Source organism: Melospiza georgiana, chromosome 1, assembly GCF_028018845.1.
Source record: "Melospiza georgiana isolate bMelGeo1 chromosome 1, bMelGeo1.pri, whole genome shotgun sequence".
Classification (NCBI taxonomy): Eukaryota; Metazoa; Chordata; class Aves; order Passeriformes; family Passerellidae; genus Melospiza; species Melospiza georgiana.
Genome location: NC_080430.1, coordinates 132,436,953 through 132,458,064, shown reverse-complemented (window position 1 = coordinate 132,458,064; position 21,112 = coordinate 132,436,953). Strand labels below are relative to the sequence as shown.

General features: G+C 43.5%; 1 protein-coding gene across 1 annotated transcript in view; it reads left to right on the top strand.

Annotated features, from left to right (window-relative positions):
* The first annotated feature begins 2,210 nt into the window (after positions 1-2,210).
* Positions 2,211-21,112, top strand: part of LAPTM4B (lysosomal protein transmembrane 4 beta) — a 59,165-nt gene continuing 40,263 nt past the window's right edge. The window contains exons 1-2 of the mRNA XM_058024577.1: positions 2,211-2,379; positions 19,982-20,093. Coding sequence (XP_057880560.1) covers positions 2,284-2,379; positions 19,982-20,093 — 208 coding nt within the window. The 5' untranslated portion in view covers positions 2,211-2,283. The remainder of the gene's footprint in view (positions 2,380-19,981; positions 20,094-21,112) is intronic.

Genomic DNA, 21,112 nt, shown 5'->3' with positions numbered 1-21,112 from the left:
GAGGGATGCAGCTGCTGCTTTCCCGTTTGCAGGCACAGGAGCCCAGCAGGGACAGCTGCACAGATGGCCACAGACAAGGTGCTGCCCTCATCTGTGCCTCCTACACGTAGGAGTAGGACTCACAGAAGATCCGAGCAGAGACCAGCTGGTCTAGCTTGATGCTTGCAAGCAAATAACACCCACCCACCCACTGATCCCTCACTGATCCCCCCAGCAGCTGGCACTTGCTCCTTACAGCCCCCACACACAGTGTGGAGAGGGGAAACTACAGAGAGACACTTAAGAAAGGTTTTATAAGAAGTGAGGGTGAGCGGGCAGTCTGTCCAGCCAGGCTCTGCACGCGATTGACCTCCTTTGTACCTCTGTCTGTCTGATCCTCCTTCTGCTCCTTCCTGATCCCCCTCCTCTAATTATTGTCTCCCCTTTGGTCCTTCACAATCCCCTTCCTCTAATGATTCCCTCCAAAGTTTTGCAGAGTCCTCCTCAAATATCCCAAATCCTCCTGTTCTTCCTGTTTCCCCTTCTTATCAGTTCCAAACTGCAGGTGACCCTTCCCAGAGCTCTTCAATGGGCCATCAGTCAGGAACCTGACACTTCTGCGTTTTGGCATTGTCTCTCTGGCCCCTTTTCCACCAGGTTTGCATCTGTGTGCCCTTGTTTATGGAATCCCCCTTAATTTATTGCCTCTGCCTTGAAAAGGTCAGGTGCTTGGTCAATAGCCCTCATGAACCAGATGCTCCTACCTTCCTCAAGGGACGCATGCAAGGGTTTCATCTCTAACTTTCCTACTCTCTGGCATTAAAGGACAAGGTGTCTCAAGGTTATCAGTGAGATAGTCCAGACCCCACGGCTGGTGATTTTCCTTTGGCCTCTGGAATATTTGTCAATAGTGATGTTGCATTTTACAAGAATTTTAGTTTCATTTTTGAATATCAATCTTTAAAATATTCGGCTTATGCATAGAATCTAGTCAAAATTATAAATTCAGGGCTACGTGGCTTTTCCTTTTATACACAAAAATTCCTGCCAACCCCTTGCCAGTTTTAAAAGGACAAACTAGGAACAGAGTTTATGTAAAATTTCTACCTAAAGTATTTTTAATTTAATTTACTATAGTGGCTTTATAAGTAGGGATAAAGCACAGTTAGAATGTTCATCTGTGCCAAGTTAGCTTTTATCTTGAAGTTCCTGTTCTGCGCAGATGTATGTATGAAATAATGAAGAGCCCCAAAGCAACCATATAGGGAAGCATCGGAGTATTTTCAATGTTATATTTTGATGATAAATCGTGGAATTTGGTGGCAAGCAAAGATGGATGGCAGTAAGTAAATTATGCTTAGGGTCAGGGTAGACATACAGACCTTCTGACAGTATTTTCTTCATTGTTTCATCTGGAGGACAAATAATAAAACATGAAAAGTCAGCTGCTTGGTGGGAAGTTCAGCTCAAATTTGCCCAGTGCTTGAATATGCAGGACTGGGTCCTTCCTCCTAATGATGCGTGTCCTCCTCACACCCCACCATCATCAAGACATTAACTACAGGTAGTGGCCATGAGCTCAACCTTACCTTGTATATCAGTGACACGAGGAAATTCCAGGCACCCCAATAGCAGCAACTTTGGGAGGGGATTAGGAGGGCACTGTGAAAGAAAACAAAGGTTCATGGATGCAGAACTTGGGGGTAAATTCCAAACATTCCATGACCTCCTCCAATATTATCTTTCCTTATAGAGAAATAGAGTTTATTTCTGCTACTTTGCCACTCAAAAATTGCCAGGAGCACTACAAGCTTTGCCAAGGAAGCGCCGAGCCGATTCGCCCTCACAGGGCTCGTTCCAGGAGCGGCGGGGAGCATCCCCTGAGGAGCATCCCCTGAGGAGCATCTCCCCAAGGAGCATCCCCTGAGGAGCATCCCCTAAGGAGCATCCCCTGAGGAGCATCCCCTGAGGAGCATCTCCTGAGGAGCATTCCACGGGAGCGGCCCTGGCCCGGCAGCGCTGGGGCCGGGCTGCCGCTCGCTGAGCGCCCGGGACTGCGCATCCCGAAACCCTCCCGCGCCTCGGGGCCGGGCTGCTGCTGCTGCTGCTGCTGCTGCGGGGACAGACGCCCGCAGAGCCCTCAGAGCTCCCTCCGCCCTGCTGGGCCCTGCCGTGCCGTGCCGTGCCGTGCTCTCGGTCCCGCCCGGCGGGAGGGGCGGCCCCAGCCCGGCCCCAGCCCGGTCCCGCCCCGCGGAGCGGCGCGCACAGAGACGCGGAGCGGCGGAGCCCCGAGGAGCCGCCGAGATGCTGAGCTCGCCCTGGGCGCGTTTCTACTCCAACAGCTGCTGCCTCTGCTGCCATGTCCGCACGGGCACCATCATCCTCGGCGTGTGGTACCTGGTGAGCGCGGCCCGGCTCCGGAGCAGCCTGCGGGGCGGCTCCGCGGGTGGGGGCGCCGATCGCAGCGGCTCCGCTGCCCGGGCGGGTTTCGGAGGGAGCCGCGTTGTTGGAGCGGAGGAATGCGCAGCAGCTCCGCGCCGCTGATCCCGGCGGGCACCGGCTCTGCGAAACTGGGGCACGGAGCGAGTGCGTGTGCAGGGGCCGGGGCAGCGGCAGGGGATGCAGGATACACTGCACGGGCAGGAACGGGAGGGCCTCAACCCAAAAGCTGTGTGAGGGTTGAAAATGTGATAAGTGAAGACCCCTGGGGTGAGTTTGCCCCCAAACTTCGGGGTGGTCTCGGGCCGGGGTGGCTGCAGCCCACGGGCCCCGCCGGTGCATTGGCTCCAGCCAGGCTGCCCGGCCCCTGCGCACGCCGCGCAGAAAATCATGTTTGATCATCTCTGGTGGCTGCTTCATACAGCGTTCGAGTGTTCTTGTCACTGCTGTCCCTGTGTGGCAGGTCGTCGTTTGGCAGTAGCGTTTTGGTGTGCCTGGTAGGGAGCTGAAGCCTTCCGGGCAGCTGTTCGCAGGTGCTGGAAAGACAGCTTGCTTCTGCCGGGATTACAGGACACGAGTGCGGAATTCACCCTGGGGACACCAGCGTTCCCAGCAGTACCCAAGGGCTGTCGGACGCTCGGTTATTTGGCCCGGGGAGCCGCGTTAAGCTCTCGGTTCCTCTCTGACCATTGTTTCCCCATCATTTGCAGTGTGGGGAAAGCGGTTTCCCAGAGCTGGTCCGGCTCTAGTCGCAGGGTGTTAGAATAAAAAGGGCTGGTTGTTTGCTGTAGGTAACGTGGATGCACTCTCAGCCTGCTCCGTCTCTCGGTGCGAGGAATCCATCTCCGTCTGATGGCGAGGCTGTGCAGAGCTGTTTGCCAAGCATCATTTTTCAAATGATTGCAGACGGAAGCAGATTAGACCCGGGCTCATTTGCTAACTACTGAAATTCCCCGCAGAAGCAAGTGAAAAATGCAGGGCTGCCTCCGCTGTAAGGCAGCTCATTAAATAAATTCAAACCGTGTAATAAAAAAGCTAGGTTGACATTTATGTCCTAGAAATCATATAAAATATTCTATGTCCTGTAAAATATGTATTTCACCACTGAGAAAATGGTGCATTAGTTGAACCATTTCTTGCTCCTGGTTTAATAAAATATGGTTAATAGCAACATCCACAGCTGTACAATACTGACAATATTGTAAAATATGCCTCTCTTTGCCTGGCTGCAATTAAGTTTTGCTAAGTTGTAATATGACCTGAAAGCTTTTGAACATTTCTTCTAGGGAGCTTGTTATTTCTTTCTGCCTTCAGCTGAACGAAGCCTTTTCACATTGGCTCCACAGAGAAAGGGATATAGATATTTTATCTGTTCAGTGGACCTAAAGTTATTTGAGGAAGAGGGAGGTGCATCACCTGGGCTTGGATACAAAGAAAAGTCTGATAGCTTTTAAGACTGTTACCTAATCTGTTATAAACATTTAAATACCAGTGGGCGAATTTCACATAGTATTTTACTGCAAAATTTGGTCTTAAATTTCCTTTCCTATGAGCAGGTATTTCCTGATTTACAGTTCTTGATAGTTTTGCTTTCATAACTTTTTCAGAGTGGATTTCTAAATTACTTCAAACTGATACAGAACACATTTCTTTCTGTGCTTCTTTTGCTATTGCAAGTATTTGAATTTTAAATTTAATAATTAAAAATAGATATTTAGATGCATGTAGATAATAAATGCTAAGCCTTTTTGATTGATTATTATGTTAGGAAACACAAAGTAAGGAAGGAGTAGTTCCTTGAATGAATGGCCCTGGCTGATAAAGTCAAACACAAATAGATTTCTTTGGCTCAGAAGAGCAGTTATAGTTCGGTTACATAACCATATAACATAACATATAAACCCATATAAACCCATATCATGGTTTTATTACCATGTGCTGTTAAGGGTTAACATAAAAATAGATGTTCTGGTGGCATTTTTTTTCTCTGCATGTATTTTGGGTGGTTGCATTACTCCAAGCCACACATGACCCATGAGCATTACTTCAAAGTTCAAAAACCCTCTCTGAGTTTTTGCAACACCAATATCTATTCTACATATGCTTTGCCATTATTCCTTACAGGAAATTACTTGAGGAAAAATATCAACATTGAGAATGAATAGTTTTCTTGTTACTTTTTCATTTCTCACTACCTGTGAGGCGTAAGTTTTATTAATTCTATGACAACGAATACAATGATTCAGTAGTAGAAGCATCTGAAGGAGGAAAAAGCAGTAGCTTTGGAGTTTTGGCAGACTTTTAACACAACATTTTCGCATGTTGAACCAGTTTTGAGTTAGCAGAATTTCAGGAGGCAGAATTTAATGTCTGAGTAAATGTGGAAAAAATAGTGGCTAAGATGGAATTCATCTTCCCATAGCAACCCTCCGGGTTCCACGCTGTGCACCAGGAGTTGGAAAGGTGTTGATAACACACCAGGGTTTTGTCTGCTGCTGAGCAGTGCTGGCACAGCCTCAGGGCTGTGTCTCCACATTCTGCAACCCCCCCATCAATAAGCTTTAAGTTTAATGTTTTAATTTAGTTGTAATGTTTAACTGGGTGTTTGGAGTCCCACAAATAGTGGGGAGAGTGGGAAGCTGAGTGCACGTGGAGTTGTCAATGCTGCCGTTGAGGGAGTTTTCCCACAAAAGTTTTCCCAAGGAGCTTTCCCATCTCAAGCACAGCAGCCACAGACACTCACAATGGTCTCATAAGGTATCATTGGCTGGGAAATAAATATTTAACTTTACTCTATTTTAGAACATGATGGATCTCAGAATACTAATGTTTCTATAGCTCTTGTGTTTCAGCAGTTTCTTCCTGGTAGAGCCATTGGTGCTCATCTACAGTAATATAACACGCTGCTGTGTGATTTTGCAATACAGCAAAATAATGCTATATACATAAAGTCACTGAGCACTGAGGTACTTCAGTGTAAAAAGTAACTTGCAAAAGTTGGAGTAGCCAGGGGAAATTTCCTGAAAAGAATATCTAATGGGGTTGCAGAATAGCCCACACTTCAGGGACTAGCGTGCTGCCTTGGGGAGAAAAGCTTAACAGAGGGTGCTGCAATGTTAAATACAAACATTATGCTAAGGATTAAAATGTCAGCAATGTGGCTGACTGAGGGTTAATGTTTATTTCAAACAGTTTTGTTTGGCTGGTTATTAATTTTTGAGTTTTTATCTGAGATGGACTGTACACTTGTCTGTATTATAACATAACATCAGAAGTCACAGTAGTAATGCAGAAACATTTTGGGGCACAAAAGTCTTACAAATGTTGTATTTTAAAAAAACAAACCAAGTTAAACTAGAAAGTCACTTCCCATAGCTGAATTTTGTCACTATGCTGCTTAGGACAATGACAATGCTGAAATGAGCCAACTTCAGTTCTGATCTCCAGTGGGTGCTGGAGTCTGGGGGAAACTGGCATTTCAGTTTCCAAGTGACCCAGTCAGTGCTGGTGAGTCAGAGTAACAGCACCCCTGTCAGTGACAGCATTTATAAACACAGCGTGTCTTCTTCCTGAGGAAATGGACTCCACTTTCCTTGTCTAAAACACAAGGAGCAACATCAGATGTGCTGACAGTGTCATGGAAGGGTTTTCCATTCTCCTGACAGTGGGGTTTCTGCACACCCCGAGGATCCACTGACAACATCTGAGATAGCAGGAATTCTGATTATTTCTGGTTGCTTTGGTGGGGAGAAGATGGAATTGTAAGGTACCAGTTTAAAAAAAAAAAACAGACAACAGAAGAAGGAGCCTTCTCGTTAGAGCTCTGTGTGCCTGGTGCCCCAGTGCAGAGCAGAGCCCCGGGCACAGGCTGCTCCTCCCCGCGGTCCCACAGCCCCCCAGGACCCTGCAGCATCACCTTGAGCACCTCCAGTGCCAGTGCAGAGCTGCTGGCCCTGGGCAAGGGGCTCTTGCAGAATGTGCTGAGCATTCACCATTGCCACGCCTGGGGAGCCGCTGCCCTCCAGGAGCTCCTGACAGCGAGGGGCTAAAAATAAAAACTAATGGGAGGCTGAGAACCTTTTATAACCACAGGTTATCGAGCTGTGTGGCCCTCACTGAAGGATGTGCAGTAAGAACATAAATAGACCGAGCTGAAGTTTTTAGCCAAGGTGGGTTAAATGTTTCAGCTGCTATTTGTGGAGAGCTCGGCATGAATTGCTGGTTGTGACATTTCAGTTCTGGATTTTTTTTAATATATTGTTGAAAGCATGTTTAGTATCTATCTCTGTCCCAGTCTTCTTTTAGTAAAATGATTGAATCCTAATGATGAAAATATATACTGGTAGTAGACGTACATTGCAAAGGAAAAGAAAAGCGCAATGGGCTGTGGTCTCACTGATTTAAGGTTGAGCACCCTGACAAGATTGGTAGAGTGAACTTGATCTAATGTCAAAAGGAGAGTGAAAATATATATTTTGTGACTAGGCCACATTTATGTCCTGGCATTTTTCAGGCCTCATGCAAAACAGCATGTATGGCAATGTGCTTAAATACCAGTTAGAAGATTTCAGTAATCTTGGCTTACTTGGCAGGGGGTAGAGATCAGCAGTGACTGCTCATGTAAACAAAATATCCCTGCACTGGAGCCTTCCAAGCTGCTCTGTCTGCTCTCCTGCAAGCTTTACACTGTCTGAGACTACTCACATCACCAAACCTGTGCCTGAGGGTCCCTTGAACAGGCGGTGAAGGCCTTTTTAGGGAAAAGAAAGAAATTCTAAGAAGAAGTTCTTGATTATTTTTAAACCTGGGAGATTCAGGAGATTTTGAAAACTGAAAAAAGAACTGAAGTTGTGAAAAGAGCAAAATGACACAATCAGAAAGCCTGATGTGTTATCTCAGTGTCAGGTTATAGGAATTTTCATGAATACTGATATGAGACCTTGTGTTTTACTTTGAAAATTAGCTTTATATGGAATGAAGTGGACTAAAAATAAAGGATTTTCAGCTTTATGTCTGTATGAAGGGCCATAGCAGCCAGCTCACTGAAGGCTCAGTTCCTTCACATCACCCAGGGATGTCTCTTCCAGTGCTGTCCCAGTGGGATATAGCTGGGCTTGGGTGGGATTATCCTGCACCTTTAGCACCTCCAGTGCCAGCCCAGTGCTGCTGGCCCTGGGGAAAGCATTCCTGCAGAATGGGGCCTGCTGTGGATTCACCAGGTGTTTCCTGTCCATGGCCAAGACCTGGGCTGTATATTCAGGGGAAAGAGCTGGGTGATGCCCATGACATTCCCAATTCCCATCCCTTGGTAGGAGACGTAGTGTCAGCAGTGCTTGAAATTTCTCCACTAGCAAGTGAAGGTGTCATAATGTCAAATTAAATGAGATTCCCAATTCTTCTAACAGAAATGGCTGAATTGATGAAATATTTATGTCCCAAGTGCCATGTCTGTAAAATGATCATTAGTTTTTCTTTTGTCTGTACTTCATAAGATGAAAGACAAGATCATGGAAAAAAACCAGTAACACTCCCCAGTAACTCAATAGACTCTTCCTATGCACATGCTTGCTATTGTGGAGAGTGGAGAGAAAACTTGGAATTCATTATGAATAGAGGAGAATATTAATCTTACTTTTAAAGGCTTCCCTGATGATTGATGTACATGTTGAATATCCAGCTGAGACTGGAGTCAGAGGAGGTTCAGGGTATATGCTCTTGGACTGGATCACATCCATTTCATTATCTTCAAGACCAGAGGGAAAAAATTACTGATTCTGCACACAAATACCTGCTCAGGCCCTGTATGTCATTTACTTAACAAACTGAAAGCACATGTATGAATTTTATGTATGTCACAGCAAAAAATAAAGACTAATAATGATCATTAGCGTGAACAAAATGACCTTATCTGAAGGACCTTCTCAATAACCATATTCTGACTGTAACTTCTCTAGAGATACATTATTAAATAATTTAATATGTATTACCTTCAAGAATGGCATCAGGATAACTTCCTAAAGAACTCTTTTGTGCTGTGCACAGGCCCAGGTAGGTTTCAGCAGTGCAGGACCTTATTCCATCTTTTTTCTCCAATTCATGCTTCAGGCCCTCTTCAGTCGAATTGCAAAATAAAGGACAGCATGGGAGGAATTTAAATGGCACAATCAATAAAATAGCTTGCAAAGAGCCTAATCACTTACCTGTGTGTGACAGAATCCATCCCTGAGCAGGCCAAAAAGGTTATCTGAGCAAAAGATGGGCTCATTGGTACACCATATCCCAAGTTTTACCTGTGCTTTCTGCTCTAGGTGAAAAAAACCCCATATTTGTGTGTTTCCTGTGCTGCAGAAAGAGGAAGAAGCAGCATTTTATTAGTCTGTCCCAGACTCTGTCATACATCAGTATGACATGAAAACATGTATTAAAATTGTTTTTTCTTGCAAAAACCTTTTAAGTTATTGGAGGGATAAAATTTCTTGAAAAGGTCTTTTGGGCGGCTCTTGCACTTACTGAACTGTTTATTAGTCTGTGACACAACACAAGGATTTATGAAAATGTCTTTAAGCTCTAATCCCCTAACAGAGGCAGTTTTTCTTATATCCCCAAATACCACAGTAAGATATTTCATGGAGTATGTAATCATAGCAATGACAGCTGATAATCTGCATCAGTTGTTTCGATAATCACACAGTTGTCTCATGTAATCAATACAATTATCACCTCAGAAACTGCAAACCTTTGTAAAATACCCATTTTTTCTTACTAAGGCCTTCAATTGGATAATAAATTCCCTTCAGTGAGAAAACAGATGGTTGGTTGTAAGAGGAGCAAAGTTTACATAAATGCTTTTTGAAGGAAAGAATCCCATTAAGAGTTCAGTATGCTGTAATTACATTTGGGTTTTTATACAAAAAATCATGAATATATTTATAGAAAGGAGAGGAGGTATTACATTAATCAAGTCAAATGTGTTTGGAAGTTCTGTTGAAGGTTAATATGTATCTCCTAGTGAGCCAGAGGAGAACACATTAAGCTTCCTAAACTGATCGTTGATTAGACTGACGTCAGTGAAAATGCAATTAGTCTTATATATTCTTGGACATATAGAACGGATGTTGCAAAATAGCCAGGAGTTAATTTCCTTGATTGCTTTCTTTTTCTCTTTGTTTTATTGTGAGGCTTGTGCTTTGACTGTAAAACTCTGGAAGTTTAAAGTGGCTTGAAGGCTTGCAGGGCAGTTTCTGTGCTGTTCTCAAGCAGGGCTGGAGGTTTAAAGTCCCAAATCTCCAAAGAGCATAATAAGAAGGAAAAACCCACACTTGTGTCTGAAGGTGTCAGAGTGCTCCTGGTCAGTGTGAGGTGAATTGCCAGGGAGGCATCCCTGAAGATTAGCATGGACATGAGCCTGGCACACTGTTCCTGGACCTCCTGAGGGTCAGCTCTTTTTCAGGTGTCTGCAGTCAGCTCTAACTATTGTTATCCTGGTACTCAGCCTTGAAAGGGGTTTTGAGAGTGCTGTGACTGCTTTTCATTTTGTTGCTGGCATGTGCTGAGCAAGGTCTTGTTCTATCCAGAGATATATTAAGCTGCTTAAAACAGACAAGACAAATGCTTTTGGCAGAAACACAGATTTGTGGGAGATTTTCACCTTGGAGAGATGCATTTCCCAACAGTGAAACAGCTGTGGCCAGCCAGACAGGTTACATGTGATCCTGTTCTTTACTATTTCTGTAATTATCTGTACTGTACCATCCTTCCACTTCTTCCTTGCATGACTAAATCCCTGCCTTGGGCTGCAGAGTGCTCTAAGGGTGCAGTCACTTGTATGGCTTCTCTGGATATTGCCTGTGGTGGCTACATAAGAATCATGGATCAAAGATTTGGTGTGTTTTGGTGTTGGTTTTTATTAGTTTTTTTTTTTAATGAAGTGTTTGTATGTGTCTTGCTCTCCAAAGCAGAGCCCAGTCCTCTCAGCAGGGCAGTGGCCGAGTCCAGGAGGGTGGAGGGGACTCTGAGCACAGAAGCCCTGGGCGCTGCTGTAGGACACACAGAGAGCTGGCCAGGGCCAGGGGGTACCTGGGCAGCCCAGCCTGGGGAGGAGCTACAGCGGTGGCTCAGCCTCTGTCACAAGGCCACACCAAAGTGGGACCTTGTGGGACCTGCCACAGCTCACATCACAGTCACACTTCAGCAGCTCTGCCCTCAAGCTTTCAGTCAGCTGCAAGGCTCAAACATGCATTTTTGGAAGTCAAGGAGAAATGCAGAAACCAAGCAAATCCCACCTGAACAACCCTTTTTCTAATAAGGTTTTATTGCATACCAATTTTCTGCTAGTTCTCCACTGCATCCTGAACCAAGATGACCTTTAGTAGAAATTGTGAGTTGATCTGGCAATGATATAATTGTGTATGTGATTATATTACTCCACCAATATTTCCCTAGAGGTCTTGCTGGGCAGAAGACCTCAGCAGTCATTTTCAGGACTTTCCTTAGATACAGGTTCAACTTGCTTTAAATACAATGGAGAAGCAACAAAGACTCCACTGATAAATTTGTATACAAATAGCTTATTTCTTTAAACCAGGGAGGGACTAAGATTAAATAATGTTACAATTCTGTTATTAAAATTATGAAAGAGATGCCTCTGCCCAAATGAAGGTGCAAGCAAGACCATATGCCAAAGTCAGTAGTATGGATTTTATTTAACAGCAAATAGGAGGCAGAAAGAGATAGAAGGAAATAGAAAAAGGAGGAGGGAGAAGAAGAGCATGACAGAGAGACAGATTAAGGGGAAAATATCACCACTCCATGGATCCTGATGGTGTCCTATTGATCCTGTTCTTCTGGTCTCCTTGGTGGTGAGGGTCCCTCAAAACACAGATTTCAGTGTGTTAATGTGCCTCAGGGCAGCTGGGGATGCCCAGGGAGCTGCCCTGCAGGAACAGGTGTGGCACAGTCTCTTGCCACAGGCTCTGGAGCAGTTGCATCACGTGCAGTGCTCTGGGAATGAGTCTGGGAGCACTCTGGGGGGTCTTTGATGGATTATGGCACCCCCCCAGCTGCCTCTCATGAATGTGGCCTGTGGGGCTGGTGCAGGGGAGGATGGCTGTTCACTGCCTCTGCTTTGTGCCACACACCCAAAACTCCTCCTGCCCCCTTGGCTGGGGAGAGTCTGTGCAGACTCAGCAGATGAGGCTGTGGCCTCCCCCACCTCAATCCCAGCCAGAGCTGCTTTTCAGGACAGCTGCTGGGTTTGGCTTTCTGGGGATAGTTCACTCTCCCTCAGTCTGTCTCCTTCTCCCTAGACCTGAGATGACTGAACAACAGTGTCACCTTTATCTTATCCCAAGTTCCCTTAGGGAGCTTAACTCACAGTCCCAAGTTACCCTCAGGAGGCATCTTCAGGAAGAGGAAGGCTTTGGTGGTTGCAGCTTCTTTATACAGTTTTGCCCTAATGGGCAAAAAGTCCTTCATAACAATATCTGAGCCACACACCATAACATTTCAGTCTCTCACAACTATATAACAAACTAAACTCTATCTCTAGGGAGCCAGAAACCTCTTGTGCATATTGCACAACCTGTCCATCTATTTTTTTTTAATAAATGTAAGCATTACCATATTTCACTAATAACAGACCTCTTGTGGTTTGGGTTTTAAACTTATTAAAAGATTGGCAGTAGGCAGCAGTTGAGTCATTTGTATAGAAGAGTGCTGGTAAATTATTCTGGACTTCCTATATCAATTTAATCAGCATAATCTTTAGAGTTCAATGTTGAGTGTCATAGCAATCAAAGCTGAAATTGTGTATAAAAGCTGATTGAAATACTTTATGCAGCTTTCTATTATATGCTCTCCATAATATGGACTTTGCAATATGCTAGTCTGAGCCTGCCTGGATGATTCTTTGCCTTCTCATAAGTAGTATGGAAAAATAGTGACAAGAATTGCGGACTCTACCCTATCTTCTCCAAATTAAAGAATATAAAATCCTAATTGCTACTTCTGATCTGACTAGTGCTCCTCCTATTCCAGTGCAGTATTTCAGATAGCAGCTAGAACCATGCTTTGAGAAACCACACAGAGAGAAAGAACAGCTTGTTCAGGGACAACATTTTCTTTTATTATCCTGTAATGTTAAGGTTGGGCAGTCACCTGAAGCAGGAAGGCTTATATTTTGTTTTTCAGATCTTTTGTGATATGACTAAACACTTGCATTTCCTTTTAGTAAATAAATAATTTTTTTCTGAATTCCTTCAACCTTTTGGCTTCAGTAATAATGCCTGATAATGTGTTTCACTGGTCAGAGGAGTGAAGGATTCCCTTTTAACCCAAGTTCAAGTGTCCCTCTCTCTGTTTCTGTTCAGGCTGTTTTGCTCCATTGGATGAAAAGATAGGATGAAAGTTGAGGGTGTCTGGGTTTCTAACTTGGAGCACTCATTAAGTTGTGCATCACTAACACATCTGCAGCTTGTCCCCAGGCCCTGGGCAGTTGAAACATTTTCATTAGCATGAGGCAGAAGGGTTACACAGCAGGGAAAAGGGAGAGGTGTCTGCTCTGACAGCCAGGGCTCTCCTGCTCCTCCTCTCCTGGAGTTCACACCTTGGCTGTGCTGTGCTGGCTCCTGTGCCTCCAGAGGGAAAGGGATTGAATCACTGCAGGGACACTCGTCAAGAAACATGGGCACACTGAAGGGACATCTTGTTTCCTGCTTCTTAGGTGCTATTTGCCTGCTCTTCACAGCACTCAGCTAAAAACCTCTATTGATAAAATTGCCTCATTGTTTCTTCTTCAGTCAGAGTTCAGAAAAAGCCCCAAATGAACACGTACAAACACAAAACTTTGTCTAACAGGGAGACAGAGAATGGACAGAAAAATCTTCCTATATGGGACAATAAACCTTAATTCATTATCTACACTAACAGAGAAGTTTGGGAAATGCACCCCAGATAGTGCAAATCTACCATGAGCTGGTTAAATCCTGACCCTGATTTTTTTTCCTTTGTAGAGTTCTTTTGTTCTTTTGATGAACAAAAGTGTTCTTGCTTTTCTTAAGATCTTCTATGCCTAAAGAAAAAAATGAAAATATGGAAAGAACATGCCTAGTGAAAAGGGAAAGGTAGATAGGGTGAATTAGACATTGAGATTCTTAAATAGACATTTTTCATTCATTCTTACTTTTTCTGATAGTGAAACTGACTTCAAATATCCAGGTGCTAGAAAATACTCTTCTGTTTAGTTTCAAGGAGCAAAAGTAGTTTAAGACTGATGTTTTGTTTCTATCATTTCTGTATAGAACAGAGTTTTTTGGAGAGAGAGAAGAGGGTACAAGGGTTCTGCTGGAGATTTTCTTAAGTTTTACTAAAAATCTTTAGGATTTTTTACTACTAAAATTAATGTCCTTGGCAGTTTGCTTCCTTAGTATCTCTGTAGAGGACAACAAACTAAACCATGCCAGTTTTGTGGGGTACTAAAAATATGCTAGAACTGTGTGTGCCAGTTCCTACATATTACAGGGCTTCCCAGTGTCATGAAAGCAGCTCTGGAACTGCAAAAAGGGACACAGGCAGGGAGTTAATTCACCACCAATGCTGAGATTTAAGGAGAGTGCTTAAGTGGATCTCTCTTGAGTTCAGTGAGGCTGAAAGCAGTCACAGAATTAAAACTGAACAAATATCTTTCACCACCCATAACACTCAGACTGCTATATGCATGGATTCAGTTATAGATTGAACCCTCAATGGAAATAAAGCTGGGGGAGCTCTTCTTTTTTCCTGTAAATATAGGTATCTCTCTTCACTGCATTAGAAAGCCTTGGGAAAGCTGCAGTAGAATATTTGTAGAGGGGAACCTGTAGACTTCAATAGAAACATCACTGTTTTTAATGCAGTGTATTGATTTAAAGTGAGCATAATATTTCTTCTTCTTAAACTCCTTTAACAAAGCTATTTTATTTTGATTCTTGACTGAAAGCCATTGTAGCTCCTGGCAAGCCATTGTAACTCCATTCTTTCAGTGTTTATAGACATTTGTGTAAGTTGCTGGCCAAAGCATTTCTCTGTCTGCTTGAGTTGGGGATTATCAGTAGATTGGTGTTAATGGCAGGCTCTTAGGAGCTACTGGAACTAATTTTATTTTAGATAAGCTGGGATAGATACCATGCATCTGCACTTCTACAAAAGGTCTGAAATGACAGTGATATTTGTTTTCTGATCACCTGTTGCTGCAGTGGTTTCTGACACCTCTCCCCTGCATTTTATTCCTGTGGGTCACCACAGTTCATTGCTGACCTCTGTAACCAATGACATGGAGAAAAGGTGACTTATTGACTGTAGAAGTCTGAAATTTTCGTGCATTATATAGTTTATAATTGCTGGGTGCTGCCTGTGGAAGACATGAGCTTGTGTCCTTGCATCCTAAACACTGGACATCCTCTCCAGCATAACTGCCTCACATTGTGCCTAATCTGCTGGTTCTTTATCACAGCGCAGTGGAAGCAGCATCAGTGGCTGGTGGTCAGTCCCAGTCTCATCACCTGCTCATGCTCATGCCTGCATGCACCTTTCTCACAGAGCTGTTGCTGCTTAAAGTGTCTTCTACTCAAATCTGAAATTATGTTTTATAAGCCCATAGCAAGAACTCCAGTTACTGCTCCAACATCTGGATGTCTCTTCCATATTTCCTCTTTCTCCTTGGCTTCATACATTCTGTGGTTTCTATAAGGCATTATTTATTATTTTCTATAAAGCATTATTTATTATTTTCCTCCCCTTCATTGATTAAAAAAGTGGATGTAATTCCATCCGGCTGCCAGAGAAGTAAGATTTTGGATTTTTTAAAGATAATTATTTTATTTCCATATCAGAATAAGGGCACAGGTGGGCATTTTTAGGACTTTCTGTAGGTTCTTTGTCCAGTGTGTTGTTAGGGCACTCTGAACACCATCCTGCAGGGACTGAGCCCAGAGGCAGAACTGGGGCTGATCCCACCAGCCCCAGCAGGGCAGGGGATAAACCAGGGGTGCCAACCAAAAGCAGAGAGGGCTGGGGCCAGGGCCACAGCTGGAGACCAGCTGCAATGTGCCTTTGCAGGGTCCTCCAGGGAGCATGGCTGGGGACTGGCGTGTCCTGTACCCTTGGGACCGGGCCTGGTGAGCCCAGGCTGCCCTGGATGGGCCATGGGCAGGGGTGGGGACAGGCCCAGGTTGGGGCTGTGCAGGTCAGATAAGGCTGAGTGTCCCTGGAGCTCCTCTCCTGAGCCCCTGGCAGCACTGGGTGCTATCAGCTGTAGGACCCTGTGGTCACAGTCCTGACTTGATAGTGCAAAGTCTTGCATTTTATTCTTATTGAGCACCTGTCAGGGGCAGAGTGGGAGCTTCAGGTAAAGTTTATTAAAGAAACCCTCCTGTTGAGTTACAGGGTGTAGAAAGGATCCCCTTGCTTTTTAAACTCCTCCTAGAGGAGTCTGGGTATGGCTGGATCCAGTCTTAACCGCAGACTTCATCAACAGTTTATGTCTAAAGGATTATATAGGTATAACTGAACCTTTATACAACTTTGTCCCACAGGATGAAGGACAGCAAACCAGATATATTTAAATAAATAAATATAATGGTTTTATTATTATAATGATTAGACAAAACTATTGTAGCCAGAATTATTATATACTATAACACAGTATATTATTATACACTATAACACAGTATAGGAGATATAACAACTATTATAGTACACCACAAAGCAATATTGAAACAATTGTATTAAAGCTAGCAAAAAAATTATTAATTGATATTTAATTGTTATTAACAGATGGATGTTACCCACCCATATCAGTGACCAAGGGCCAGTTTCTTTTGCTCAGCCTTGAAAGGTAACCTTGATGAGCATCCCCACTCGGGGGAGAGGTGCCCACACATGCACTGCAGGAAGGGCTGTGGTAGAAGGCCCTGCTGTTCAGTTTGGAGCTGGGTGATTGTCTGTCAGCCATTCTGCCTCCAGCCCAGCTGTGTCAGCTCAGAGCTTTAGATAAACTATCAGCAGGGGCACTCGTTTGTTCCTTTATCCAGGTATTTTAGCAGGTCTGCCACATTTTCTTCTCACTATCAGAGTGTTTAACTTCGGGATTGAGTCAGACTTGGCTTCAGCTATTGTTCAACACCAAAGGCAGCATGGATCCCCTTCTTTGTTCACCACTGACAGCTTTGCAAACAGGACACTGTCCAAGTTATTTTGCCCCATTCCAGGAAGAGCATCCTGCTGCAACCGCACTGGTGTATGGCCATGGACACCTTTCAGTTTCTCCATCCATGAAAGAAGGACAGTGTGTCTCACTGGGAAGGTACAGGGTTTAGCAGCTTCCTGCAACTTTGCATAATTAAAATGCTTTCTAAGCATTGCTGATTGGTTGTTACCCAATTTGTTGCTGAAAAAGTGTAAAACATCTTGAAGGAAATTTTGGCGCTATCAAAAGAGCACAGGAATCTCTTTTGCTTTTCCTAGAATGGAGATTTCAACTCTCATACTAACTGCATATACCAACAAGGAATAATTTTTCATGCTCTTGTCCTTGATTGTGTGTCCTTGGAAAACATTACATCAGGAAGTTTTTAGACAGACGTAATTAGTGCATTAGAACATTTTTCAAAATTCAACAGTCACATCGCTTTCAAAACAAAAGGAAAACACTAATGAACACAATACACCCAACTGTGCACACATTTCTGGGAGAAAGAGGGAGCAAACAAGCACATGGTGTATTTCACTTGCACTGCTGACAGCACAGCTGGAAAGTGCTCAGATGATTATGAGCATCTCTAGAGAACAAACTGATAGAACAGAAAAGTAATGCACTAAAGAGCATTAGAGAGATTCCTACTGACTGCAGCAGACTTCAGATCAGGCAAACACAATCTATGTCTTATACAGAATTTAAGGCAATGCTGACAATCACATAATCAGAATCAGGACATATCCATAAGGAGAAAGTAGAGTGTGTAGGTCAGTATTTTATGAATTTTCATGGCTATATCTGTACCCAAAAATATGTCTTTAAATAGCAACACTCTATGCATTTATTGTTTCTGATTCCTTGGATATTTTGAGTAGTCTTCTTAGGTAACATATTTATTACTGGCTTATATCTTCTAGCTTTCTACAAAGGAGTATAAAACAAGAACTAAGTGTGATATGGAGTTATACATGATGTTAAAACCCAGTAAGATTTATGGAATGTACTTTGAATTTTGATAACCATCTGATGTCTTCAAAACCAAGAGAAAGACAAGACCATGCTACAGCATTCCCCACACAGAGCTATTTAACTACTCTATGTAAAAATGCAGTAATGACAATCTCTAACCCCCTCCAGACAATCTCTATCTGCTTCTTTTTTAATTGTTCACCACATTAACTTAAATTTTCTTTGGCTGTAATTCAGATCTGTTTAGCCAGTGGATCTGTTGCCTTGTTCTTTTCCCCCACCTTTCTGCTCATAAAAGACTGAGAGCATCTCCGCCTGCCTTTTCCTTGCTAAGCAACCCCTGGTTGTTCCCTACCTGTCCTACATTCCAGATGTCTCACTGCCCTCTGTTCTGATGCAGAATCCTCCCCAGGGTTTTTCCTTGTACATTTTAGAAGGACTTTGAATCCTTTCTGCAGAGGCCCATGGAGGGCAAGTGGGAGGATAGTTTGTGCATCTACTGCCCAGGTTTCTGCAGCACTGCCCAGCACCATGTAGCCACAAAGCTGAGCTTGTGGGATTCCACTGAGCTGTGTTCAGTTAATTCACTGCCATACTCAGACTCCTTTCTGAGCAGTTGTCACTTACTCAGTGTTTTTGCCTCATGTTCTTCTGAAATTCTTCACAAATGTGTTTCTCTATGCTTTTTGGAGCTGAATTGTGCTCTGTTGTCTGAATTTTGCTCTAGTTGGTCAAAATAATTGTAATCTTATTTCACAAAGTGCTTACAACTTGTCTACAAATTAGAGAAAGGTAGAGGTTACAAGTGACTTAACAAGTCTCTCAATGACACTGGAAAACCCTAACCAATGTATCTTTGCTGGCTGTGAATCCTTAAATCTGTCACAGCTGTTCTTTCAGTACAGTTATGCAGCTGGCAGTGCATTCACCTTCCTGCACATTCAACCAAACCAGGTTTTCCATGCTCATTTGTGAGAATCTCAAAATGTCAAAAAGGGAGCTAAGATGCAGAGATGTGATCTACTGCTTCTGCCCTATCCATAGGGCCTCTTGGTCTGTCAGAGAAGGAAAATAAGATCAATTACTTACAGTTTGTCCTTGACAAGCCCGTGGTGATTGTTACTTGTCACCATACAATTTTGAAGTGTTAATGGGGAGACTGCTTGATTATCTGTTCTTATTTTGTTCTCAGTCTATCTAGAAATTCATTACATGATCTTCCTGCTTTGAAATTGCATAAACTGTGCTTGCTCTTTTCTTGTCTTGTGAACTCAGTCTATTCTCAGCAGTTTTCAAAGATTGCTAACAGATCTGGTATCAGCTGGACTTGATGGAATTTCCCTATCAAAAAAGATTTATCTTACCTGAGAAAGTCTCTGGCCTGTTATGTCTTGAAATAACCTGTGCTACACCTGTACCTTCTTGTTGCTGTTAGTAACCTGTGATCAGATTAGGATGACTTTGAAGTGAGAACCAAAGCAACGAAATCCATCTTTCCAAGCGTACTGTTTTCAGCTTTCTCCTTTCCTTTTTCTTCTTCACCAGTTATCTTCCTAGTTTTGTAGAATAAGCTTTTAGCCTGGCTGTATTATTTCATGCTGAGCAATCTTCTTTTCTGCAATTAGCTCTCTTCACTTCAAAGCAATATGAGCATTTTGTTCAGATTTGTTTTAAAATACAGCTCTTGGCTACCTCTCCAATCCGTCCATAGCTGATTGTTGACAATCCGCTTCTGCTGGATCACTTGGTATTCTTGGCATTTCGTTCACTTACTGCATTTCATAGCCAAGGCCTTGGTGGTTGTGAATGTCCATCTGTGCCATAAGACACAGGAATGTGAGCATCAGACACGGGGCTCACATTGCCACCCCCCCCAGGCCTCCTCATTTAGCAGCTCACCTGAGCCAGCACCTCACTCATGGCCTCTTAGAACACAGCCCTTTCCAGTAACTGAGCTCCTCTGGTATCTAGCAGTTTTACAGGGTCTGTCCCCAATTCTGGTTCTGCCGTGCTGATAGTCCTTGATTTCAACACCCATTTGTAATAATCTCAGAAGGACTGGTGAATGTGCTAATGTGTTTTATAGTCTGAAAGAGCAGCAGTAACTTTTCTGCTGTGGAATAGAGTCAGAATGAAAAGAGGTAATCTACATTTTGTTTAATTTTCATGCTGCTGCTGAGGGAAGAAGTCAGTCCTGTTTACCAGCTTAAAGAAACTAATTACAGTGTTAGTTAAATACTACAGTTGTACAGTTGGAAAACAGTCTCTATCAGATGGTGTGAAACATGGTGGGTGTGTACTGCCCAGAGGTTTTTCATGGATTACTTTCACAGACTGATCCTTTTCCCTTTTTCCTCTCTGTAGATTATAAATTCGGTGGTCTTGCTGATTCTGCTGAGTGCCCTGACTGATCCTGACCAGTACCACCTGACTAGTGCTGAATTAGGGGGTGAATTTGAATTTATGGATGATGCCAGTAAGTACAAATTCCCTAATTACTAGCACTCATTGCTCCAGTGTTTATGTAACTGTCCTATCATTTCAGTAATTACTGTCCTTTTAATGATTGCTTCACCTTTGTATCTTGCAGATGCATTTTTATTGTGAAAGGTGTCATGACACAGTTCAAACTTGTTTCCTAGTAGTAACCTTATCTGCCACCTACCTACTAGTAATCAATCCATCTGCTCTGCTGTGTCCTGACTTGGCAGGGGCAGAGCCAGCCCTTGGCAGGGAGATGTATCCCTGAGCATGGCGCTGAAATCCCCAGGGGAATTTTGCAGGCCAGAGGGAGATACGGAGTCTCTGCATCTTGCAGCACCACATCCCACGTGCCTGCACATGCGCAGGAACTCATGCTACTGTTCAGACAGCTGAGTGTGTTCCTTCATGCTGGATGTGTTCATGCACCCCCTGTGCATCTGGCATGACCTGCAGAAACCTGCTCAAATAGATGCAAATGCAAATATCAACTGTACAGTCACAGGCATATTAGCAATAACACAGAGCAATTCCTTCTCTTACTGAAAGACAACATAGAAAATCTTTAATATAGTTTCAGAGAAGGGTAAGCTAGGCCATTTATGTCTCCTACAAAAACTCTTGTCCTTTGAGAATATTTCCTTGTTCCATAACTTTTCCAAATTATTTGGTGGTTTGTTGATTTAATTAATTCATATCCAGTAAAGTTTTCCCTCCATCTGATTTTGATAAAAATGTCTGTTTATTTTCATTTCTGCTCACAATGGTTACATTCAACATTTCTCATGGTAGTCTGAAATGCGATCTGTTGCTAATCACACTGGTGTCTTTCTGCTCAGAATCCCCCCATCCACAGCTAAAGGTTCTAAGTCCTTTCCTCATTCCTGCTGAAGTCAATAAAAATGTCTGTAGGAGAAGCAATAGCCCCACACATGAGAAGAAAATTCTGCCCATTGTTGTGTGAGAGATGCTGGGTATCACTGAAAGGATGCTTATTTCCACAAGGTCTTTATG